Below are 27,411 nucleotides of genomic sequence, written 5' to 3'. Positions count from 1 at the left end.
TCCACGTAGCGCTTTTAGTTGATTGGACCTATATCTGAGCGTGTTTGAGTTCTCCCTGTTTTTGAAGGTTGAATCTAATTCACCTCTCTTTTGTTGCAGATTTTTCCCTAGTCCATCTGTGTATTTCCCTGTTCGTGTTTTGACTCTGGTGTCTTCAGTTCCTGTCTTCGTCGTCTGTATTTATTGTGAATTTTTGTGTTAAATTTATCAATTTAATCTTGTGTCCGTGCCTTCTGTCAGCCTGCAATCATCGGCACCTGGGTCACTTCTTAGGCAAACATGACAGTTTTCCATTGCCTTATTGAAGATTTCGCCAACACCGTTTTAGAATTTGTTGATGGTCCCTAACTGATGCTGGATTGTAGCATTAGCGCTGCCTGTGAGAGTGTGTCCGGGATCAGTGAGCCCTAGTGGGGACACGAAAGAGGACGCCGCCGCCAATATCGAAGCAGAGCTCCGTCCAATATCTATTTTCACCACAGTGTTTTACCGAGACACCAGCACAGCGGGAGACCTGCATGTGTTGATACGAACCAAGGCAGGCGACCGCGTCAGAGAACCTATGAGGACCACTCCAACTAATAAAATAAACAGGGATCCAGAGACTCAGAGTCGACCAGTGTCATTATCAAAGGTTCCCTGTATTAAAAATAAGTTTAAAACTATGATCGTGAACCAAAGTCCACCACACGCTCCACAACTGTCACACGCTGGTGTCGGCTGTCAAACGCTGCAGAGCGCGGCGCGTCGTCGCGGTCTTTGTCATGTTCATGAATGCAGGTCCAATGCATGAGTGTGTCACGTGTTCATTTATCGTGAGATGCAGAATTGTCATTGTGGACATTGTGTTTGACAGTATATCGTGTATGATAAGTTATCGCCCATCCGTACTGAAAACTGTCAGTATTTGCCGCCTTAGTTGTCAGTCAATTAAACATTAAAGGTGAACAGGGTCAGTACCCTGCCAGTTCAGAGGCAAATCGATAACGGTATTCTATTCATTAGCATCAGTTAACAGATTTCTAGCCGCTTGTTACCGACTATCACAACGGATGCATTTGCATAACAACTCAAACTATTGCAATATTATCTTGGTTGGTCACCTGTCCAGGAGGAGATCTGCCTGCCCCAAATCCAGATTGAGACCGAGAAAATCCCAAAACTCTGCCCATTTCAGAAAGGCACTGCTCACATTTTGGATTGCTTCTGACACTGTGGTTGGACAAAATAATGGAAACACCTTAAAGCTTTTTTAGTGTTCCCATTATTTTGTCCAATCCCTGTAGGTCATATAAGCGGCTGTTGAATCCCTTAATGGCCACCATCTTGGAGAAAGGCACAAATGGTCTTGACTGTGGCCCAGCACAGGCTTTGTGGTCATCGAGTGATCCGTGTTATTTATGTGTTCATTTCATTTTTTTTTTATTTGTATTATACGAGGAATTTTATTGCTTTGACATTCAGTGGCGTGGTCATCAATAAAGTTGTCACAGAGTGCCATAACTTTTCTCAACAGTAACTAAAGCAGCAGCGATGACAGGAGCAACATTCGATACGTCATCCTCAATACATATTCAACTGGATTTATTGTGGGCTTCCCCTCTGTGCATTTGACTTGGGCTAATACCATTTTATCACGTACAAAACAGAACAGGACCAAGGCCACCCGCAGACACTCATCTATACAGCTGCCATTCAGAGGCGTATAGCACAGGACATTTGATGGTTTTCTAATCTCAGCAGCTGCCACGGGGAGATGGGCGAGCTCACCTCTGTCATCCCCATAGCGCATCTCAAACAGCTCCACATCTCCATCTCAATCTGGGCCCCAGCGCTATCTCCGTCCAGCATTGTGTCGTCCACCTGCTCTCCAAATGTCAGGACGAATGCAGCGCAGCCACGTCCCCACACGTCCCCCAGGGTGGAAGTGACCCTGCTGCTGCCACTTTGTATGTCAAGCCATCCCTGGGCGAGTGTTGAATACTGACCTGCTGTGGAGTGTGACAGCAGGCTGGCCAGTCCTCACAACACAAAGTAGTGCTGCCTCTTCAGAAATCACAGCGCAGGCATGTGTGTATGCTCATGTGCTGTCAGTGAAGATAGTTTGCAGTAGTGTTTAGAATAAACAATACGCTTTTGGTTTGTTTACTCGAGCAGTATTGACAGAAAACCCTGAATTGAATCAATAAACCAAAATTCAGCCACAAATTACAAAATGCATTTGCTTTCCAAATGTTTTTTTTTATCTTATCTTTCTTCAATAATAATATAGGTAACAGGAAAGAATTCCATTTCTTTTTCAACATATGTATTAGACAAATGTAGAATGTAGAATGTAGAATTCATCAAAAACATAATTCCGAAGCCTCCCGTCCATGCTCTGCATTCATTTCGTGCATATTTCTACATGTTTCCACAAAGCTGACGGACACAGACCAAACGGAGCAGTACCACTGGAAACCATTTGGGGCAGTGTTGCTGTTACTGCCAGATACATAGCTCTAATAAGACACAAAGAAGACATAACAATGGCGGAAATTGTCTGTCCTCCAGTCGCAATGTATTTAACGGCCTTGTCACTGCCTGATCTGGTCCGCCTGCCTATTGCGGTCCACCGGAAATTCTGGAGCTGGATCCGGAAATGCACATGTTTTACCAGCTGACGTTTGCTGGTAAGCGCATACGTAGATGGTTATATTTTTAATACGTTTTTTTTACGTAATATTTTCATTAATTAATTTCATTAAAATAGTTGTTTTACTCAAAATAGTCTAGATTTAGAAATAGTACGTTTTTTATATGATATTCTATTTTTTTTTTTAATCCAACAACATAAACAAACTCAAGCACCGCACCACGGTAGACATAAACCTTGTTCAAGGGCAGAATGCTCACTCCTGCTCCTCTTAAATCTATGTGAAACAAATAGAAGGAGAAATGTTTCCCGTACAATATTGATAATGTCTCTCTTTCTAAATCTAGATTGTGACAATGTGATGACGTCATTGGCGTGAATACTGCATACTCACACATGCAAGTAAAAATGTATAATTTCCAGATTTTCACGTTAAATATAGAGTATTTTAAGAATTATTTTTAAAAAATCACAACTTTACGTGATATAACCAGTAAATACAATTCATAGAACATGCGTGTTACTAACATCCGGTTCCAGCCCCGGAACTTCCGATGGATCGCATCAGGCAGGTGGACCAGCTGAGGAAGTGACATGCCTCACTGACCACCTCCTACAATGCTGCCTCCATTTCTTTTGTCCAAGAGGGACACTGTCAATTCTTCTTCCACAGTCGCCATGTTGCCTTTGGAGTTTGTTGTGGTCATAAACTTTAGATTCCAAGCTGCTCCTCCCTGGTGGATATATAGGCCAACAGCAATATCAACGTAAAGAACGCATGGAAGCATGTTTGAAAAGGACGGGTGCAATTTTGTACCTAAAGGGAGGATAAATGCGCCATGAATAGATCAACATTTCAGAACACAAAGCACCACCATACTGAAAGGCAAAAGTGATAGGATAAATGCAAATTTCTATAAATATCTAAAGCCAGTGGTAGTAAATCGCCCCCAAAAATGGAGCAGTTCCTTCTTACAAGAACCTGAGCACCATCCATTGATTTGGCTTAAATGATCTTGTAGATCTCAATAAACAAGCGGCAGCACACTACAGAGATGCACGCAGATATTGTTTCCGACTCCCAAAATGATCCGCGGCTTTAAACAGAAATAGCATTATGTGGCAGGCTGCTTCTCGTTAAGAACCTTAAAAAAACTGAGCCGAAAAAAAGTTTAAATTGGATTTGACTTCTAACTTAAGCTCCAGAGTATCCGTTTGTTGCTCATATGAACACTGGAAATGAAGAGTGGTTAGATTTAAGCCAATTTGCATAGAAAACGCACATATATAAAAAAAAAAAAAAAAAGATCCCCTACAGCACAGAGATCAGCTTGAGAATGAGCCATTAGAGTGCATCACAGTTTTTGGAAATAAGCAAATATGGAAATGTTTTACGGAATTGAGGCCACAGTGCGCAGTTTCATCTTATTAATAAGGCAGCGTGGCCCCGTGTGAGCGTGTGAATATGGAACAGGAACTTGGTTAAACCTGAGCACCAAAGTGATTTTGATTCCAGTTTCAGAGGAAACAGCAAGCCGTGCCGCTAAACGCCTTGTATTTAAAAATATAACAGAGTTTACGACCGGTGAACGGCGTCGCTTAGAGGATTTTATATCTCAAGAAATGGAAGCCGTGTGGCATCACACCGTCTCCCTGGGACGTGCTTTTTCACGCCTGTTTTCCTCTCTTCCGCATTTCAGCACTGGCCTCAGAAGACACTGACCAACAAACCGCAGAGAGCTTGATTACTACTTTATAAATGAGTTACCACTGCGGGGGGAAAAGCATCTAAACAGCTGAGTAATGAAACTCCCATTTGACCCAGTGGCATCATCCGTCTAAATCTGTGACCAAAACAAATTGTACAGCCAAAAGGTAGTTTGTTTTCACGCCGGCGTTCCCCGCAGAGCCCTCTCAACCTTTTTCCACTCATTCATGACTGGCTAATGAATGCAGATGGCGCTCTGGGGGGGAGCGACGGTCTTATTACCAGGTTTATGCGCCAAGGCTCAACATCCTTCAGTCAGACTGTGGTGAAAGGTTCAATTGCTTTGGCGGAGCCCCCACCTCAATAAACAGAGGGGCTAAAGAGGTTTGTTTATTGGGTCTACCTTGACTTGACCTCTGCAGCTCAGGGACAAGGCAGCATGATTACCTAAGTGTCAGTGGAGCCGGGGGGACGGCGGGGGCAGACTACTTGTGTTGGCTTTCTCTCCACTAATAAATCACAGGAATAAGCACACAAATCACGCCAGCCAGACGGACGCAGAGGCAAAAGGGACAGAAATGTAAGCCTGCAGATTAAATGGGTTATTCAATATGTTTGCAGTCAAAACAAAAGGATTTATAGCGTCACTGTCACTCTTCCGGCATCGGATATACCTGGACTGGAACGGTTAGATTATCACGGTGGACGCAAAGAAGAAATGTGACTGATGGGCTGGGGTTACTGATAAAAGCATATGCGATGATAAGGGGACACAGACACGCGAAAATAACGGCCGCTGACACATATTAGATGAAAGGGAGAGAACGTCGTATTTAAATTTTGTTTTCATCAAGCCACGTTTACAAAGACAAGTCCGACATTGATTCAGAGGAAAACTGAAATCAGGTCATTATTCCTCTTTCACATGGGGTGGGCTCAGACTACAATGAGGAAACGCATCTTTTCCGATCTGAAAAATTCTCTGAAGTAATGTGTCTGGGTGGTTTTTGAATGAGTGAAAACATGCTAGCTAGCCACAACTGAGGAAGATGCATGCACAGCGTTAGCAGCAGACTTTGGTGTGGACCCACAACACTTGAGCTGTTGTCATACACCCCTACACACTAACCCTAACCCTCAAGACACAAGAGAGACCTGTATTTTTCTTGCTTGTTCCTTTTTTATTCACACATCTGTCAGCTCAATTTCAGTCACCTTCAGTTCACCTCATTTTACAATGAAACATAGCCATTGCTCAAATCTGGCGGTGTGTCTCTCGACAGTTTGTGGCGTTTACTGTTAAGATAATGAAAAGTTTGTGGTAACTATTAGAGAAAGCTCTAGTTGCTGTAAAATTATGGCTTTCTGGGTGAAAGAAGAGGCAATGGAGCGGTGATGTCATCATGAACAGACAGCTTCGGTTTCAAAAATCCAACGTTGTGACTGAAAACACCGAAGTTTTTGGTGTAGGATTGTTGGCAGCATGCATCATCCAGCATTTTGTTATTGGCCATGTTTGTAAACTTAAACTAAATATAGCTATATAAATACAAGTATTTTAAAAGGCACAAAAGAGCCCCTTTAATACTATGAATGAGAAACCTAGTATCCCACTCTGCAGGTAGTGGGATAACAGTGGAGCATTACCATTGGAGTCGTGTAGATAAGGACTTTTGATTTTCCACTCCATCAGTCTGGATAATTGTCCTGGTACCAAACACATGAAAGTTTGTTACTTCTTTGCCGCAGGTCCTTCACATGGCCAGTGGTGACAGGTCATTCCCTCCCTGTGCGTGTCCCGTCCTTAATCTCCACTGTCAGACTTGACCCCTTCACTCAGGTTCAGACTCCTACATCTATCTCTACGCTACAAATGGGTCTTTGTTTGCCAGACTGGAGTCGTGTTTTTTCAGATAAGAGCATGTAATTAGTCATTTTCTAAATGTTTATTCGAAATAAGATGATGCCACTGCCACCGTGGGACCAGAAGAGCCAAGATGTCAGAGGGAGCAAAAAAAAAATGTTGAAACAAGAACATCGTACAACTGACCAGGAACAGAAATTTGAGTTAAACCTTTGGCACTGTTGCAGTGCATTATGGAACAAGTGGTGGTGGCAGTGTTTCTTTTTTTTTTTTTTTTTACCAGACTTGTTGCAGGTAATATAAACCCAGAGTTTGACACGTCTGCTTACCTACTTTTTGAAGATTTAGTCCAGAGATTACTGTGCTCACCACAAACATACTACTTTGTCAATTGACATTTCTGCAACTACTGTTCTTTTGTAGTTTCACTCCTACTTCCTTCAACTCTCAAACCTTTCTTCATATTATGAATAAACTGCAAGTATTTATACATGTAACACGGATGTAAGTCGAGTGGCATTCAAAATAGCAGATGGTGAGGGTTATAGGTACTACTGTAGTGGTAGATCGCTGTGTGAGAGTGAGATGCCGAGATGCTACATGCGGTGCCAGCTGCGGTGCCAGACATTGAAAAAAAAAAAAAAAAGCATCTGCTGGCCGTGGACGTAAGTTAAGCACGTTGTAAGTCGGATGTTGCCAGTACAGTGGTACCTCGGTTCTCGACCACAATCCGTTCCGACGGCCGTTAGAGAAGCAATTTGTTCGAAAATCGGATTGCAAATAAATAAATAAATAAGAATGCTTTTCTATTAACGCAGTACCAAAACATTGACATTTTTCAAGTTTTGGTGAATAAATATTGCCTTCACCGTAAAAGTGAATTAGTAATGTGTCGTGGATATGTTGTGTTGTAGACAGGGGATTAGACAGGGAAGTATCTGAAGCAATAAAAAAAAAAATGCTAGAGTTGCCTTCTTTTTGGTTCAGTTTCCAATGTTTCATCAAGGTCCGATACTTCTTGTGAAGGTCAAACAGTGAGAAAAGATGAGCACAACCATTATCAACCTTGTAAGACCTTGAATTCTGCATGTGAGTCCAAACAATGCTTCCAAATACATCCTGTTCAGACCCCACGGATGCATGTTCTTACATTGTTCAAGCTTCAGAGAAAGACAAATTATCCACAAATATTCAGACAGAAGTGTGACAGCAAAGTAAAAATCAGATAGTAGCAGATGGCCCTCCGGGAAAGTCGAACCAAGAGCATCACACTTCCGTCGCCTTTTTTGACTCACAGAATTTCCATAATGCTGATCTATAGTTTTGAAGGCACCGACTAGAAAATTGGTTTTAATCCTTCCTTCTTAAAGACACGACTCCATGTCTCGTGAAGTCAGAAACCTCAACTGTCCTCCTGAATACAACCTCCAGATGATCTCATTTGAATATATTACAGATACAGTTTGGCAAAACAAGGCAGGGGAGAAATTCAGCTGAGAGCAGAGAAAATACATCCAGAGCTGATTTCGACCAAGTTACAATGTAATGTAATTAAGTGGGCGCTCACACATCGAGAGGGATTGAGTCACTTTCTTTCGCTTGTCTAGTTTATTGACGTTTGGATAAACCTCTTCTCCCTCTCTCTGGTTCCTCCTTTCTCTCTCGAGCATGTCGTCCTATACTATTTGTTAAGTTACTTGGCATCTGACATTGGTACACTGTGGGAAAACCTTTTCCTTTGTTGCCAAATATGTGAACACACTCCAACAAACACAGACGTGGCCTTGAACCATATGTCATGTCAACACAATTCCCACGTTGTACTAATTAGAATTGCACGAATTATCCCAGACTGTCAGGAAAAACAATCTTTTCACATATTTACGTACTAATGCAGGACAACAAACTGGCTGGCGTCGTACTTGCCCTTCTCTCTTGCAGTGAAGTGAATTGATGATAGGTCAAATAACTGCACAGACTTACAAGCTTCGGAACCAAAGACAAAGGAACAAATGCAGTAATCCCTCACATTTTTGGCTTTAATATTAGCATTTGCTCGCCGAAAAACACTACATATTATAACAACTGCAAGTTACAGTACTAGTCACAAAAGAGGTGACTAGTATAAAATGTATTTTTAAAAAAAAGCAAATCAAGCAGCTGCAAAAAATAATATAATTTATTATTTATTTGTATCTAAAATCAAAATAAATGATTATTCTTTTATTTATTTGTAGATTAGTCTGTGGTGTAAATGTGCTCAGAAACAAAACTGATGCAGAAATACATGATCAGAGACCAAAATGTAACCTTTTTCCCACCATTCTCACTGTATTTTCTCTGCAAATTTAAGCAACAATAGCTTATTGACATGTGAAATCAATGTAGAACAGCGATTAACAAACTGTAATGCCACAAGGTTTGAGGTGACTGGGAAGCGTCTTCAGCAAGTTTCAAGCAACATGTGTTTGTCGTCATTTGTCATCTCAAACTCTGAACTTGAGCTGACAAGTCACAGCCAGATTTTCTTCTTTTGGAATATCCAGAGACGGGCACATTCATCAAGACAAAGCCAAATGGAAGACTGTTCTGCATCTGAAGGATCCGCCCCCTGGAGGTTTACCTAGTTTTTCTATCACTACGTCAAAGGCACAACAACTGTGTCCATGTACCTTAAATCACAAGGTCAGCTGTGAGTTTTCTTCACAGTTTGTGGTCATATTGATCAGGTCTGAATAAGCCGCCAACAGCAGCTTTTTTCTATGATTGCCTGAACTGTTTTTTTTTTTTTTTAATAGTGCAGTCACAGATGCTCAGCATGGACATGTAACCTACGTTTCTCAAAAAAGCAACGACTGTAAGCTGTTCAGTGAATGTGCCTCACCTATGTGGCTTCGGTGTGACGACGCACTGGTCAGCTGGCCCCAAAGCGACACCATGCAGACGGTCAGCAGCAATGCACTTCTGCACATGCTCTGCAGGTCTTTCTCCTTCATCCTGGTGGGCAAGAAAAACAAGCAGGATTGTGATACATGGATCGTTAAATATTCTGTTTTACTTTGGAAGTGCAATTCAAACACAAACTGCAAGTCAAGATAAAACACTTTTGAACAAATGGTGTCTTTTTTCCACGACACTACTGGGGAGGAAGGTATCCACTCCTACTCCAAACAAACGTTCACCTCCGCAATTACAGCGGCTGCTACATACATTTGTATTAAACACGTCCCCGTTGGGGCGCACACTGCGCAACAAAGGAGCGTTTTGAGGATTCAATGCTACAAATGTCCTCTGAATGAGCGGCGCGGACCATTAGTGATGAGATAACAAGCTTGGAAGTTGTTGTTTGGAGAGCTTGTTCACGGCTTCCACTTTGTTTTTCGAATGAAGAGGCCAAGCATTAGCTGGTTTGGGCCCTAACATGGTTACATGTCGTGGGATTTTTTACGGTGCAACGCTGAAGGCCACGTTACCAAGCGATTGAAGGGGGGAAAACCTGTCTAATGGTGTTTATTTGTCTCCTTCTCTTGCCGTCCTGCTGCTCCCTGGCCATTTGTCTTAATGTCCTCAGCCCCGTAATCCTCATGTACTTTCGAAAGGCTGTTGCACAGAAATACTCTATTTCAGAGGCCTGTGGAGAAAAGAACAAGCAATGCAATCAGTGGCTCATCTTATTGCCAACAGGACTTCGCTCTTCCCTCGCGGGGGACGCATTTCGCAAATCAGAGCTCTGCTTTGAACTCTGTTCAAGTGCAGCCACTCAAATTAGCAAAAATGCTGCGTTTCATGCAAGGATACCGACTCCATTTGGCAGGGGTTAGCACGGGTGGGATTATGTCGTGACTGGCAATGTGGAGGGATTTTAATGGAAAGTTCTCATTTGGAAATTCGCTAAACAGCTCGAGCGTTTGCCGTGTTTAGGATAATAATCATAATGCAAGTCATTAGCAGGAGATTATAAGGTGAAGGGTCACAGAGAGTGTGGCACAGAATCATCAACTTCATGGATCTCACAACTTAATGCTGCAGAGATGTCAGCAGCCCACTTGTGCAAGATTTGACTGCAGAAGCCTAAGAGGTTAGCATCGCCTCCCTCCGGCATGAAATGCCCTGAATGAAAGGCGAGGAGGTGGCATCCTTCTATCTTCAAGAGCAAACAGAAAGTTTCTACAGGATGGCTGAATTATTCACCATGTTTTAGCGGCAGACATGGGCCCCTCACTTTGTGTCCTTCCCTATTCTTTTCTTTCTTTCATGACCCGGAGTTCAACACAAGTGCAGCTCAGACCAAAATTGCAATGTTTGCGGTACCAGGGAGAGGCAGCAGTGATACCTGCGACCTAATGGTTCATGAAATTTTACAGTGTGTCACTCCATTCCATGAAATAGTAGAACACCAAAAGTGTTTTATGTATTTACATACACTATGAAAAATATGATGAGGACATTGAACAATGACGGAACACTATTTATTTCAGCGACAAGTCCACTGGTTAGAATCTGGACTCAACATTAGTGTGTGTTACTGAACAACATTTCTGATCTCTCTTTTGTCCACTCTTACATCACTGTCTCCTTAATTCACAGGGAAACCAAAATCCCTCAGAGCCAGATGAGAATCTTTTTCTGGTCTGGTAATAGTATCACTAGCAACAAAGCAACTCCTTGCTTGAGAACGGTGCATTTGCAACACACCAGGCATCATTCACACCAAACTACTCCTTTTCAAAGTGGCTGTATCAGTAGCTAGCTTCAAATTGCATCTCTTTCTGCATCTTTATTGGTTTTGGTGTGGTAATAAAGGTTAGGTAATGAGACTAATCTGACGCCTCCATCTCAGAAGTGAACCTGAACTGACCGCAGCCTATCATCCAAATATGTTCCTTCCAGCAAAAAGATAAAAGTAGATGTTCTATAAAGTTAAAGGTAAAATATACAATTGTGTGCTACCACATCGGCCTGTACATATTTTAATGCTCAAGAATAATTCATTCAGAGGCAGCAGTGGGCCCCAAAAAATGTCGGTGGCAAGTCAAGCCATTATAAACACAATACAATTTCAGTGTATGTGAAATTGTTAAATCCTCGTCCCCTATTTGTTCATCTTTTCGGAAGTGCACCTAAACACAATGCGACCTACATCCAATGCCCAAGCACATTCGAAAAAGACAATCGAAAAATAAAACAAATAATATGATGAATTGAAGTCAAATGATAAGTCGATAAACCATTGGTAGAAAACAAACAAACACCCATGCGCTCGCTCCTCACCACATGCCACCATGAAAACAGTATATTTTCAGCCCTTCTGTAACATACATTGCAATGTTTGGACTTCAGCTCACCTAGAAATAATCAGCACCTACTAAATTTAAGAAGAAAATCAATTTTGGACATACACTAGCCCCACTGGTCTAGAAGCCGTGGGTGTAGAGGTGCAGTCTACGCTGTAGATTGGTTGGTGATTTCCGCGTACCGGCTTAAAAATGCGCAAGGATTTCACATAAAAATCCATATAATAGTGGCATCGCTGTTTAAGCTGCAGCATTCAGCGTGTGAGAAAAAAGTAGTGGCTTATTGTCCAGAAATTACTGTGTATATCAAATGTTCCAATGATTCATTCTTCTCTATGCGATGGAAACAGTCACCTTAAATTAGACCTGTATCATCGCAGTTAGGTGTGAGGATAGTGATATCCTCATGTTTGGCGACATGGATCAGGCCAATTGTTACATTGTACAACACAATTGGCCAAAAAGTGACGACTGAACCAAGAATAGGAACAGTTCTGACACTGACCAAAGACTCAGAGTAGTGCAGTCTTTGGATGTCGGCTTCCAAGTGAGCCATTCAATAACTGGTACGATTTGAATTGTTACAGCGTAGTGAACTGCTGCATGTTTACATCAGATTTATTAGATCTCTGACCATGTACGCTTTCAGAAACTGGACTCGCAGCCCTCAAATGTCAGTCCTGAGCTTCCATTCTGTAAGCATGCAGAGGAATGCCAAACCTCGGTAGCACGTGGGCGGTATGAAGTTCTGCCAACAGTTTTACACCAGTCCACTGATCGACAGTTGGTGGCAGGAACTTGCCAAATAAAATCTTGCAACGTGCAAAACAAGGACACGAGAAAAGACCCAGACAAGAGAGATGGATGTAAATATTGTGAGCTCTGGATCAGCGCGGTAAGCGACATGAATAAACAAAATGTGTTTGCAGCCATAACTGTTCAGTGCCTTACACTTACAATCTTGTTAAACTGTATTTTTATGGTGCTTAATGACAAACAGCTGAGTTTTGAAGAGGAAATGAAATGGTTTTTTAAATGTTATTTATTTATTCATCTTTTTGTCTTCTAAAAGTTTCAGTAAGTATTCTTAGAAGTTGGCTCACTGCCAAATTGAGGAGGATAAAGCTACTGAGCAGTATCGGAAACAATTGAAGACCAAACTGAGAATATAATTTTTTTAAACTGAAGCATGTTACACATGGACGAGGTAGGTTTAGTTTAGCTTTCGTAGCTATATTAACCATCTGATTGAAAGTTATTTTTAATGTGCAACAAGTGAGACGTCAACAAATCAAGAGGTCAAAATGTGCAACACCGCCCAAGTCACTGGCTGAAGATAATACTTCCAGTGCAATGTGCGACTAGAATTAATTGAACAGGGGATTAGAATCCAAACAGAAATCTTCCTCTCTTTTTAATTATTTGAGGCTAATTTTAGCATAATTGTATCAGCTTAGTGTCAAATTGCTCTCTCATCATCATTACATAACACACTTGAAATTCCCTTTCATCTGCATGTTTGTTTTTTGTTTTTGTTTTTTCCAAAATTGCGTGTTGACATTTCAGATCTTGCGCACACACAGCATTCCATATGGTGAATTATGAGCGCTGTTATACTTGACGATCACAACGTCGACTTGCTTTGGAGGTGTTGTTGCACATTGTATATTTTATTGTATTTGAGTTTGAGCAATGGCCAAATAAAATGACTTCATGAGCCACATTTGGCCCCTGGGCCTTGAGTTTGACACATGCGTTCTTTGGAGTTTTGAACGCTCAAGAATAATTCATATAGCCATTGCAGTTGTACCAAAAGTTCTCAGTAGCTTGGATCCACGTCTTACGTCTTGTCACTCTTGACAAGACACCAGGGGCCAATTTTGTGCAATGACAATAAAGAAAGTCTAAGTCTAAGTCTAAATAGACACACCTTCAGAAAAATTAAATAAAGTAAATGCTGCCTTTCAGAGTGAAACAGAGAGTCTGACTAGCAATTTGTCAATCTGACTCCAGCTAATATGAAGAGCACATTTCACAATGTTAGATTAGAATAATTAAACATTTATACTTCCGTTCAATATTTTAAAACTGAGGACATTTGAATTGTGAAATGGAGCTTTAAAACATTCTACGCCGGGCTGTTCAAACAGCTCCCAAAAAGGCAGATTAAACATGTCAGTTATTACACCCGTGGTATTGTTGTGTAGCGGCATTGTGCCAATGTCGGTGTGGCACATCATCGGAAAGCGCTGATGCCGATCTGCCAACTGAAGCCGGCGCTCGATGCCTGATGTAGCACCACGCTTCATTTCTCATGGATCCGAGCTCCGGGGAGCAACACTTCCACCTCACTTTCCATTCATCAGCTTTTATTTCATATACTGGGTTTGTATCACAAAAAGGAATGTTATTCAGCCGCAACTGTTTTCAGCCTCCCTTGTGGTTTTCTGATTTTAACGCACAGCACAACAAATAAATGTGCAGCGACAGCCGGACTTCAGAAATAATTGCTGTTTGACTGCATCTGCGTTGCTTAATGAAAATGAAACATCCACCAGTGGAGGCCATGACGACTGCTTGATTTTTGAGATGGACTGCGAGTTCAGATTTATATCTGGTATTAAATTAAAAGGCTCCATCTTGCGCGTCTGGTAGCGTTCAGGTGGTCAGACTGAGCCGGTTATCAGAAAAATTATGTTAATGCAAGGACAGGTCTTCGGGACCAGGTGGTTCATCAGCGAACAGGCATCTCAGGAGGAGTTAGGAAATGCTTCAGTGCTGGAGGTGCACACAGGTTTGTGTATCACATTACTGTGGAAATGTGTTTGACTACATTCACAAGGCTTCCCAATCCACGTTTCTTCACAGCCTTCCTTTAAGCAAATGTAGCGGAAGAGATGGAGACTCGGGGTCGAGGTAAAGATTGCAACACAACTTTTTCTGCACCAGATGTGTAGCCTAAATTGGTTTGAACGTTTTTTTTTAAATCAATTAAGTTGTTTTCAAATCAATCCAGAGCTCATCAAAGCTCCTTCTATGAATCGGAGATGAGCCAGAAAGAATGAAACACGAAATGTAAACAGTCGTATGCAAGGATAACTGGAACAAAATCTTCCCAAATCACCAGGAATATACGACAACTTTTTGTCTTCTTGGTCGCTCTTATGCACGACCAAGAAGTGACTTAGTCAATATTGACATTAAAATTCACCAAAGAGTTAGGAAAAAATAAATGTAGCAAAAAAGTCACCAAGTTGGCAACACTGTCCCTAGTCTTTGTAGTCGTGAAGGGATAAGGGTTTGTGTAAACGCTGAGAAGCCTGCCACGTACAGAAGACCCTTTACTTGTCGCCCAAATGCAGATGGACATGTCCCCTGTAATCCTGCGCTATTCAGGCTCAGCAGAGAGGATAAAATCGATGACCTAAACACTACTCCAGTGCGTAAAAGCTAACGAACCATTTAATTTTGCAGGTGACCTTTCTGGCCGTATAATTAATTGAGGGTTTATGTTTCCATTTTAATTATTGAAGTGTCATTTGAAGCTTTTACATTGCCGGGTGACATTGCTAGTGTATTGATAAGCGTGCTGCTAAATCGACCAAAATCAGAGGATTAATGTAGAAAGAGAGGTGATTCATTCCGAGGTAGCTTGACATCTGAAACGTAGAGCAACACAATTGAAGAAAATAAATAAGCAGGATAAATGCATAATTGAAAATAAATCAAAAATGAAACCTGGGAATACAGAAACCATTCACCCACATGGGGGAAAGACAAGGCATCAGTAACCAAAAAAAAAAAAAAAATGTGAAAAGCAAAATAAATAACTATAACTAATAACTATAAATACTAATAATGAATAGAAATAAATAAAAGCAAAATGTAATAAGCAGTCAACAAGTAAAATCAACACACAATGCAATAGAAAACTCAACACCAAAATACACAATATTTTGCCCCGATTAAAAACATTTACAACATTAAAAACATGAAAAAAACGTAAAAGTAAAAGCAAAACCGAATGTTACAGAACGCACCACTCATATATACATACATATATATATACAAAATATAACACACATCTTCAAAGTTTAAGACACAATTCCTGAAGTAAAGCACAAGACAGGACAGAAATATCATCAAAAGATATATTCATAATTGAAAGGAAGGTGAAGGAAGAAATATTGTTTTTGATCATCAATCTTTTCAATAATTTCCTCCTGTACATGTTGGAGCTGGATTCACCTCTTCATGTGTTCCGTATCACTGAAAGCCTCGCGTGACTCAAACCTCTTTGAATTATCGACGCCTGATTGTAATAATGAAATATGTCGTACATATAATCATAGTCCAACCCGGAATTTTTGTTGGTTAAAGGCTAATTTTATGTTGCTAGGCAACCACTTTGGAATAGCACTCATCGAACGCTTTGATCTCCTGCTCTTTCTGTTCTCTTAGCAATTCTCACAGATGCTTGTTATGCAAAGAGTCTTCCTTCTCACAAGTGTCTGAAGGCTGGATGTGGCCGCTACATGAATGCACACACACTCATTTCCCCACGTCTCACTTCCCCTCCAGCACGTTGTGCCTCGCAGGAATCAAGAGCGAGGCGTTAGTTAAGAGCACATAGATGGCAGAGTGGACCTGCTCGATATGGCTGTGGTGGTTGGAGGGCAAAAACAAACCTGTTTTTTTGGGTTTGGTTTTAGTCTGCTTCTTTTGTCTCTTATCTGCATATGACACATGTTCAGTGATGCCCCAGCAGTCACACCTCGGGACAATACCTCCCTCGCGTAGTGCAGTTCTATCACGTATAACAAAGTCAACAGATCTGGCGTGTTTTCAACAGCATACTTCAAAGAGATCTACACGAGGAGATGTGAATTCATTAGCTTTTTTTATGCTTTTTAATAAATCTTTACATACAAAACACGCCGCACCAAGTCCTTTTTAACATCACAGTCAACTTAAATAAAATATTTTTCTTTGGTCAGAACATAAAAGAAGCATAAAATGTGAGGCTATGAAAACATAAAAAAATAAAAGATTCTTAAACTGTAATGCCAAAAAATGTGTCCACAAACATTAATCCAAGATATGGTCAAAGTGCACCTCTGGCCCTCTGCCTGCATTAATGCCCTCTTTGTGGGGAATTGCAAAAAGTGCAATGGAATGAAAAACAATAAAACAATATATGTTACAGCACGTAACACCATATCTCATAATCGTTTCATCACACATAAAAAGGGCATGAACAAATGTCAGTATTTGTCAGATGCTGATTTGAAAGTCAATGGTTCTTGAGTAGATCCAAGATGCCAGTCACTCAGTGTATGTTCATGGTTTTCAATCATACAAAAATCATCAGAGGGACAGCTCATGTAAAAAAAAGTTAGGGAATCCAAACGGTCAGGACAAGAGGAGAGTAGAGAGGGAATGTCAGACAAAGAGTACTAAAAATGAAAGTGCCAAGCCAAAGAAGAAGAGGAAGACAAACATTGAGATTCAACAATGCCATAAATGAGGGCGTGAAGAAGATAGATGTGACCAGGGAGGATGATCAAGATAATTTAAGGTGGATGAGGGCGATTTCCCGTGGCAACCCCAGACAGAAAACTCTCTTGGAATAGCATGTCTCAAAAATAAATCTTGCACCTCATGAAATGGTACCACATTCAGCCGGAGGAGCAGCACAGATGGGCATGTGGGTTGCACCCATGATAGCTTTGCTAACCTAACTCCTCTCTGCCACGGGTTATTCTGTCGTTGACATATTTCACTTGTACTTTTTTTTTCAAAAAAAAAAAAATGGAAATGGATTGGTGTTCATGGAGAGAAAAATCCAACACATCCAACCCAATCCAAAAGTCCAACACATTGGTGAAAATAATGACACAGTATTTTTAAAAATAATTTGGTCGAGTATTGAGAAAAAAATCCTGAAATAATCCCCCTCAACAATTACAATTCTTCTCTTTAGAAATGATGGTGATGGAAAGTAAAAATGTGATTCTGATGAAAGTGCTGTAATGGCAGGATGAGCAGGGGAGACCCCGTCTTTAAACCCTCCCCTGAATAGTTGGAGAGAAAAACCCATTTCCATAAAGTGATGGAATTTGCCTGCTGCATGATTTTTTTTTTTTTGCGCACACAAATCTTGTGTGCAATCCTGCAGATAACTGGAGATTTGCACAACTTTTTTTACTGCCAGAGGACAATTGCTGATCCCAGAGACCAGCAGCATTAATGAGGAGATTCAGAGTGTCTGCAGCAGATTTAAATCCACAACTGTAATTCAGGTTTACGTAGAATATAAGGGTGAATCATTTACTGTTTAGAACATAATAACGTACATGGCTTCCAGGAACACAGAACGTGACAGTGTAAGAACACAACGACTGATGGTGACACCTTTTCCACTGGGATCAGGACTGGACCTGCTCATGAAAACCATTGCACCTACACTATACTTCATTTAACCTCAGCTGCATACGACCTTTGAACCTGCAGAGTGTGTTCAGGTCCCAGCATGGCTGCAGACAAGAACATTTGTGAGGAGCTGTAATTATGTCCACATGACCACAAGTGACATTTCACTTGCAACTGATAGAAAGGATATGAAAAGAATGGTGCACTTGAAGAAAAGCTCTACTCTGAGACATCCGTCAATTATTAGACAGGGCCAAACAATGCTTGAAAGAATTGATGCACCATAATTTAATTGTTTACATGTGTGGAAAAAATGCTGGCACAATGTAACAATATACTATTACTATTTTAACCATGTTTGAAGGAAAATACAACTTCAGTACATGGCTACTCCAAGAGCTACTCAGCTGTATGTGACCATGTCCTGCAGATGCAGTCATGTGCAGGGTGCAGACTTTGTCCACAAAACCACACAACTATACCCGAGTTATAATAAGGAGCACAAACAGATAACATACAATGTAACATTGCATGAGGTTAATGTCATAGTAGTTTAAGTGACTTTGAAACAGATGGGAAAGCAGTTGTTAATCAAAATGTTTTGTTGCATTATATGACTTTTTGTTACCTGTGGTGAACATAACAATATATACAAAACAATGGCTTCATACAGTGATACTATCGGATGACATCGTAGCATATATGACCTGAGAATTGTGATACATATGACCTGAGAATTGTGATATTTTTGCGGATACTCATCCCTAGTTTGAAGTAAAGTTGATACATGACAGTTGCAATAAGATAGTAACTGACTCTCTGGGTCCTGCTATGGAAAGCCTTGACCATGACATGACACGACATGACATGACTTTACTGAAGAGACTGGAAAGTCACCAAGTCCAAGCCCAGCTTAACATTCTAGTAGAAATTGTGTTTTCATTTTTCGGAGTTGTCTTCAGCCATGATGTAATATTTGTGCTGGGGACGGCATCACATACTTTTATGTTTTATATTGTCTAAATTAAAGTTTCAAGTGTCAAACAATGTGGTTTCTGAGATGTGCCAATAATAAAGAGATTTCCCAACTTGCTGAAAGAGTGGGACTCCATTAGTCTAATTAATGAGAGATTTTATTATGATTTAATCACGATTAAAAGTATATTGACATTTGCCGGCAGGAAGATCAAATTTAAGTTAAGAAGCTCAGAACATTAGATTGAACATCCAGCTGGACGCCACATATACTGTCGCATTTTTCCTTTTGGTCATGATGGTGAGAATGAATGGGATTTGGACGGACACAGCACCAGCAGATCAGAACGCCTAATTCCTTCTGGAAATGTGTCGATATGTTCAGCGCTTAACCCTCCCACCTCTCTGATGTGACTTGAGCACTCGCGTCTGAAGTAATATAAGTGTATGGAGAGGCTGCAATGAAATATACTTGCTCCAGACAAAATTGGAATTTTCTAAAATAACAACTCAGCAGTGCATACGGTGGCCCACTGTGACTGTTTTGCTGCCTCTGCTCCCTGCCGTGCTTGGTGTGGTCATATTTTGAAAGTGGTGATCCATAAAAGCCCGAGTATTTAGTTCCAGAAGCCAACATTAGGCTCAGACCTGTTGGAAAACATCCCCTCTGGGTGGCCTGGTGCAGCGGCAGAGGTCGTCTGAGTGTAGCTGAAGTTGTGTGACACACTTGGCTAGTCCTTCTATCTGGTCCTGTCCCTCTACATCTCTCCATCTCCCCTCTTGTTGTGATTCAGCATCGTCTACGTGCTTCTGACTCATCCTTTGCCTTCGCTGCATGTTCTGTGCCACTGTACTGGCGGTACAGAGCAGCAGGGATCAGATAGCTGTCCGCCTGCATCACTACACCGTCAGGGCAAGAGGGAAACAAACATGGCTGCCGTCACTAAGCATACTGGAGGCGTACGACTACGCACTGTTCCAAAATTCTCCTCACATTTATGCAAATGATGCTATTCAGGAATAACAATAAACATTTCCGACGAGTCCTTGGAAACCCAGACTGATAAGCACTGTACAGTATCCTGGTATGTATTAGCTGAGATGCTGTACGACTCAAAGCCATGCACACCATGTGTCAAACTCAAGGTCATAGTCATGTTACACACAGTACTAGTCACTGTCTTTAACAAGTATGTGGTAGCAACAAAACTTAGTTAACGCTATCATACTAGCCCAACCTAAAAAATATATAACTGAGAGTGAGACCCACAGTGCACTGCCACAGTTCCAAACACAGTTGCCTGAATATTTCTGACCCATTTAAGAGGCTGTTTTGTTTATTTATTTGCTAACATTTTCGCCTCTGCAGCGGAAACCGCCGTCTCACCCGCTATTGTTGCACTCACCTAATGCGGTTATGGACAGAAACGCTGCATGTTCAGACTGGGATGAATATTCAAAGGCGTGAAAATATTTTGACACAAACTGAATGCCGCAGCCAGGCATAAGCCGTAATAAGATCAAAGTAATGCTAAGTGGATCTCCGAGCTTTATTTCTACAGTTTGATTCAACAATGTGTCTGCTCAGGCAGAAAATTATTCCGCTGCTTTAAAGCAATATAAGTCACTCCGGAGTAAACAGTGCTCACTCGGGTCCCGCCAGAATTAAGCCACGACGACTGACTGAGCAGATAACAACTATCAAGAATATTGCAACAACACTAATGAGCTGCTAAACCAGCAGACCATCTCTATCTGCACTGGAACTTCATATGGCTTGTTAATACATTTGAGGGGGAAGAGATTTGTGTGGCTTGTGTGGCAGTTGTTAGTTTGCATAAAATCAAAACACGAAGATAAGAGCGATAATTTGGGATAAAGGGAAGGATGTCCAACATGGCAAGCTGTGGCCCTTAATCCAATGGCATACGGCCCCTATTGTCTCCCCACAGAGTATAACACATTTTAGAATCAAAAACGGTTGTCAAATTCAGACTATAAATGAAAGACAGGATGGTAAATTGAAATGTTCACATTTTGCAGGTGGAGTATTTTGTCTCTGAAATGACATAATGAGACAGTGACTACATAAGATACTAGCAGTCAAAGTAGATTATTAGTAGACAATTTCTGCATCAGTGTGTAATGACAGCTGGTCCGTTGGCTGTGAGTCCATATGGCAGCACATACTGGAGCCGATGCTTTACTGTGTCACGGTCATTCTGTACACTGTGAATAGTTGTGGAGACCACAGGGTCCCGCAGTAAGCAACAGTGATGATGGCCAGCCGTCATCATCGTTGCTTCAGAGACGAGGAAGAATGTCTCCAGTGGATCAGATAACCCAACCCATCCTCACTCCCATTGTGTCATATAGTGACGTCGGGAAAGTGGACTTTTGCGTCCTGTACTGACAACAAAGGTGACATATAGGTGTTTCAATGGAGGGAATGTAATTCTTCACTGAACCACATTGAATGTCAGTTGCTATTCATTTTGACAAATCGTACACGTAGAACGAAAGGGGACTGAACACAAACCTCGACACGTTGCCCACGGTGGTGCCCACCATTACTTAGTTTACTACCATTCCAAAGTTTGGGTCACTGAAGACTCATCTCCACTACAGTCCTTACAAGCGCCTTCATCCACAACAATACAACCTTCTGAAAAGGTGATATCCGAGTGGAATAGTTCATGAGAACATTCTGGCAACCAAAGGGTTAAGTGTCGGCCGATGTTTAAATGAGCCAAATAATGATGGCAAGATAGAAAAGCTACAGAGGGGCAAGGCTAATTCCCGCAGAACTTTTCCTGTCAGTCCCGTAAAGGATTATCCCATTTTATGTTCAATACACAGGAGGGCGGAGAGAGGGAAGGGTGGAGCTGTCAAAGGAATCTTGAAGGTAAGTCAGTCATGAAGAAAGCTGAGCTGAGAGGCGACCGCAAGCTTTGGGTCGGCCTCTCCCTCAGAAGTTAGGTGAGGAGCTGCATCCTAGCATCCCGTCAGGATGGATGGCTCCCTGGCGAGGTGCACCAGGCGTCCCATTCCGTAGATGATTTATTGTGTGTTCCCTTTATCAACCTCTGACATTTTCTGCTCTTCACATGAGACATGCTTGAATTCACATTGTTCTTTCTCACCCTCTCTAACAACCAAGTACGTTTGAGACTCTGGTTCACTGCTCCCCCTAAAGTTTTGGTCCAAACATATAAGAGGCTATTCATCTTTATGACAACAACTAGAAGGTAATTTCATACATTATTGCTTTAAGACGATCAATTACACTCTTATTTTCAAGATGAATTAGCAGTGGCCCTCTCAGCTAACCAGCAAAACCCTAATAAAAAAATCCATCATTCAAGCGTGATTTCATATTTTTGCTATAGTTCACCACAAATAACTCAAGTGTTACTAATGAAATCGCCATATAATTGTAATTGTGGGCACAAACGGGACGTTACTGATTCATTAAGCCTCATCTAATTACTCTGGGCTCCATTTTTGCGGCGATGTGAAAATATGTACTTTAAATTAATGAGGAACATGAACATGCTAGCAGTAGTGCAGATCGATCAAGCGCATGAACGTCACGTCAGCTTGAGCAGAGAAACAGAGAAAGACCTGCTCCGATTGAGACTGTTTAGCTAACAGAACTACACATTAAAAGACTGGGTACTGTCTACACAGATAACACATATGAGTATGAGTACACACATGGATATGTAGTATACATATGAGTGCAGTATCACTATACAGTGGTGGGGAGCCCTCATACATTCTACTGTGTGCTAGTTGAAAGACTACTAAATATTAATTTGATGATTTGATGGTTTATTTATTTGTTGTTTTGAACACATTCTCTGATATTTGTTGGCTGTGACACTGACAATGTTTATTTATTTATTTTCCCCTTTTTAGTTCCAGAACGTGAAGAAATTGAAGGCAGCACATGTTTTGAAGGAAAGGAGACAAAGACAACTAGGGTGATCTCTTTTGTCGTGGTCATTCCGCCGAGTGCAAAACAAGTTTCAGTGTCAACACATTTGTGAAATAATAACTTAAAAAAAAAAACATCTGTGTAAAAATCCCTCAGATGGGAGGCTCAGAAGATGAGCTCATCTATCCCTTCAGCTGACAAGTTTCCAGTATGTGATAATGTAATCTGGATTCTGGGGGATTTGGGAAGAGGACCATTACCGTTTGGAACGGTTTGGTGTGTTTAAGTGCTTCCTTAATCGCTGTATTTATGATATATTATTTTGAAGCACTTGTCCTGGCCACTCGTCATAACTGAAGCAGCGTCAAACAGTTTACCTTGGTCAAACTGTTTAAAAGACGACTCCTTGTTTATAAATGATCCCTTTCATCTAAGCATGCTAGAAATCTAAAAGCGTGGTCGGCCCACATTCGCCCTGAGTTCCATTCCACCAGTATCCACGTTGCTGTGAGGCCTCGACCACCAGGCCACCACAGGCTGATTACTTGATTTATTTATTTTCAAAACAAACTGCAGGACAAAACTACCGATCCATGACAAGTCACGATGCCTTGTCGCTGTGCTGCTGATGTTATTAACCAAGTTGGAAACCAGAACCGCTGCCTGAGACTGAGACGGGTGACACTCTGGGACAGGGGTCGGCCTCCGAGGGACTCACATCCACGATACCGTTTAAAGACTGCAATATTTGTGCGGGATGCATTATTTACACGTAAAGCTATGCAAGATCCCATCCTATTTGCTTCAGCAGAAGTAGCTTTGCATGCACTCATAAATAATAAATGTGCAGGATGGCGCGTGGGAACAGAGCGGGCATAAAGAGGAGCACAGTCACACTTCATGAACAGGCAAGGCTGCTTAATCTGGTCATGGTAAAACACCGTCCGTGCTAGTGAGTCACCCATGAAGTATGAAATGACACATGACAAAATGTAGACAGAGAGAAAAAAAAAACAACCAGAGCCAGTAAGACAATCTAGAGAAACAAAATTAGCATCTCGAGCGGCAAAAACACCAAGGGAAAGAAGCAGCTGTATCTGAGAGAAGCATTTGATGAATTCATCTCACCCACGATAATTATCCTTGTGTCCTACTGTTATCCTACTTGTGTCACAACTGTACTTTGCCTTCATCGGCAAATCAAATATCACACCATGATCTGGAGATTTTCAAATGTATTCGACAAATTCTAATCAAACTGCCAACCCAATCTCACACCCAAGGAGTCAACAAGCGCCTAGTGCACGTTTGGTTTCGGGTTGGGGTTGGGAGGGGTTCAGCCATGTGATGGCACTGCATTCGCACAGTATATATAATTCTGTCACCTGACACATGGCACTTCAGTCACGGTATCTGGACACCCAACAGTGCCAACTTAACTTTTTCGCTAATGTCAGCAACTTTCCAAACACTGTTTGCATTTATTTTTAAAAGCGACTAGCAATAGTTTTGTTGAATTTTCTGTCGTCCTTTCCACAAAAAAGCACCTCTTGCTGCTGTCTTCAGCAGGCAGTGGCTACTACCGTGAGCCCCTTCCCCGTCACAAAACACTCAGTGGGTTATGCAAATTAGTCTAGTGACATTTACGACTGCCAATAGCCACTTTCCTCCCAAAAGACTTGGCAATACTATTGACACCGTCAGTTTAGCAAAAGGTGCTGTGTATACTGTATTGGGTGATATCACCCACCCTGCATCTTTAACCCAAGGTCACATGGGAGGGGAAACGCTTCACTGGACTGAAACACTTACTGACTTTGGTGGCAACAGAGGATGCTAAAAGTGTCCCTGCAAACAGTCTGCTACACTTATCCAAAAGGTACAGATGGGAAATCCAACAACTGCTGTTGATCCAATTCAGTTTTTGTTGACCCTGTAGTGGAAATGCCTTTTACCAGATGAACTAAAGCAAAAGTCATAGTGAAACAAGAAAAGCAATTTGACTCCGAATTCCAATATCAGTCATGCCTCCTTTAGCATTTGAAATATGATTGGTTGTAATGACCTCAATCATTAGTGCTAAGGAACTGACTGAAGCTTCAAGCATTGCACACCATTGAAAACCTTTTGTTGGTGGCTTCAGCATGTTCCAGCAGCATTACGTGAGAGGAAGATGGATGCCCCACATTTCTTTCATATACAACCTCCTTGACGAAAAGAATGTGTCATGCAAACATTTCTCATTAATTCTAACGTTAACAAAACATGGTCCCTTCAACATGGGAATGGCTGAGGGCAGCTAAGACCATATGCTCTCTTAATACTCTCTGACTTGCATGTTTGAATTGGCTGGGGATCTTTAAGCCGACTTGATTGTTGTGGCAAGGGTTGGCGTGGTCTCATGTCGACCAGGGGCCCAATGTGTCAGGTCGAATCAGTCCCAGTTTTAAAGAACTTTGATGTGATATTAAGACAAGAATTAAAAGAATTTTGCTTCTGTATTACCTAAAACACATACGCAAAAGAGCGTCTGCCTTTGAAATACATACATAAATATATATATATATATATATATATTTACAAATGATTTAGCTTCCCCACATTTCATTCGTGCACTTCATAAAGTAAAAGAAGGAGACATGCAAACATTAACATCAATAATAAAACGCGCTTCTATCAACTTGGGAACGTCTCCAGTTGACTCAGACAGTTAGGTGGATCTTCAGTGACCCGAGTTTCCAACAGCAGTCGAGGCTAATAGAACATGAGCTCAGATTAAATAATTTACCGGTACGATTTTTAAAACTTTATTGTATCACGTCAGCACATACGTTCCAACGGCTAGTGGTCTCATTAACGTGTATGTTCCTCAAAGAGATCGACGAATGAATTGGAGAATGTCAGAGCTCCATGAAGCCGGTGCCACAGAGGCACTGAATAGAGAAAGACGACAAACACGGATGGCTATTATCATATTCTTTACATCGATTTGCTCATGACTGAAGCTGTCAAATTTAAGTCTGTTTTCTTGTCAGTGTTACGGGCCTGGGGTCCATTTTGCCTGCGCACTCGGCACAATTAGAGGCTTTTATTGAAGCTTGTGACAACTGAGCTGTGAACAAAGATCGCGTGTTTCCACGCAGCTGCCACTTATTTCATTCTTCGTATGCCCTCGCTGGAAACTCCACGCGGAGTGTCTTGGCAACTCACAGAGAAAGAGTAAACCTTTTTAGAAAGCCATTAGTCGACCAAGCTGACCCATCCCTTAATCTAGCAAGTATTTGCAGAATATTGGGTTTCATCTTTCATAAGAGAGTGGTTTAATAAAAAGTGGTTACAGCCGATAGCCCCCGGAGAGTCGCAGCCATAATTGGATGTCTAACCGTGTCCCCTGACATGTTTGGACAAGCTAATACTCGCCGCAATCTGAAACTTTGGTTTTTGCACATTAACGCATCGCTCCCACTCAATTTTCCAACTCACAGTTGAGCGCAACAAATGCTCTTACTCGAATAAGTTAATGGGATTTAACTAGCATTTGTGCTTTTTGGGTGAGAATTAGACACAGTGGTAGGAGAGGCTTAGAGAATGTTTTAAACATCACTTGTTAGGGAGCATGAAGCACACAAAGAACTGTATCTGAAAATGAAGTGACACTTCTAAACATAAGGTGGAAAAATGGATAACAATTACCAATGACATGTTTGGTATTATTAAAAACTAGGCAGGCACCGATTCCGATACTGGGTACGTCAGATATCAGTCCGGTACCAGACTTGAGTACTCATACTAGTACTCGTAAAATGGCGATACCATGAAACTGACACGACTTTATGACAGCACGCAATTTCTGAATGTCAGTTTATGATAATTTTGTTAAATGTGTTTGTACTGTAGTGAGACTTGTGACCGTCACCACTGTACAAGAAAAAGATAGTGAGTAATGTAGTTCAAATAACAGACTTTCTTTCGACTTGGTAATGGTATCAGTGAGTACACAAATAGTATCAGCGCTTCCGTCATAAAAACTGTCTAAACTATCGAATGGATAACAAGCATTCTGTTTCTCTTCATTCATTTATGAATTGGATAACCCCATACACAAACATCACCTGAATGAGTAATTATTATCAGTCAAAATTATTTCTCACAGATAAATGAAAATTCAATAAGAAAAGCAAACACTAAAATGCAGCCTCACTTCATTCAACATTCATCAGCAGCTGCAGAACTGGCTGTTTTTAATTCTGTGTCATGAATTGGATTTTTTTTAAAACAAATCATTTGCATCCGTTTGCTTGCTTTAAAAAAAGACAATTTTATCGTCAGACATCCTTCCCATCACGTCTTCCTTCTGCATCAGGGGCTGTCACAGCAGGTGGCCAACCTATCTTGATCAGCCTCCATCGCAGAACCTCACTGGTCGTCCTTGTCTCCTTTTCCTTCCACACCTCTTCAAGTAAACTTTTCCACACTATCAGTTTGCCCTTGCCTTTTTCCCTGGTAGAGGCTTGAGCTCCAAGTAGCACTTAATAGTTTCAGCTTTAGTCAGTCAGGTCTTTC

General features: G+C 41.3%; 1 protein-coding gene across 2 annotated transcripts in view; it reads right to left on the bottom strand.

Annotated features, from left to right (window-relative positions):
- tafa3a (TAFA chemokine like family member 3a) overlaps window positions 1–27,411 on the bottom strand; it is a 133,899-nt gene that overhangs the window by 36,803 nt on the left and 69,685 nt on the right. For both annotated transcript variants that reach the window (XM_053869291.1, XM_053869292.1), the window contains exon 2: window positions 9,092–9,204. In XM_053869291.1, the coding sequence (XP_053725266.1) occupies window positions 9,092–9,203 (112 nt within the window). In that variant the 5' untranslated portion in view covers window position 9,204. The remainder of the gene's footprint in view (window positions 1–9,091; window positions 9,205–27,411) is intronic.

The sequence above is a fragment of the Synchiropus splendidus genome, chromosome 6 (genome assembly GCF_027744825.2).
Source record: "Synchiropus splendidus isolate RoL2022-P1 chromosome 6, RoL_Sspl_1.0, whole genome shotgun sequence".
Taxonomy (NCBI): domain Eukaryota; kingdom Metazoa; phylum Chordata; class Actinopteri; order Syngnathiformes; family Callionymidae; genus Synchiropus; species Synchiropus splendidus.
Note: the sequence above shows the minus strand (reverse complement) of the source record. Positions and strands in the feature narration are given on the sequence as shown.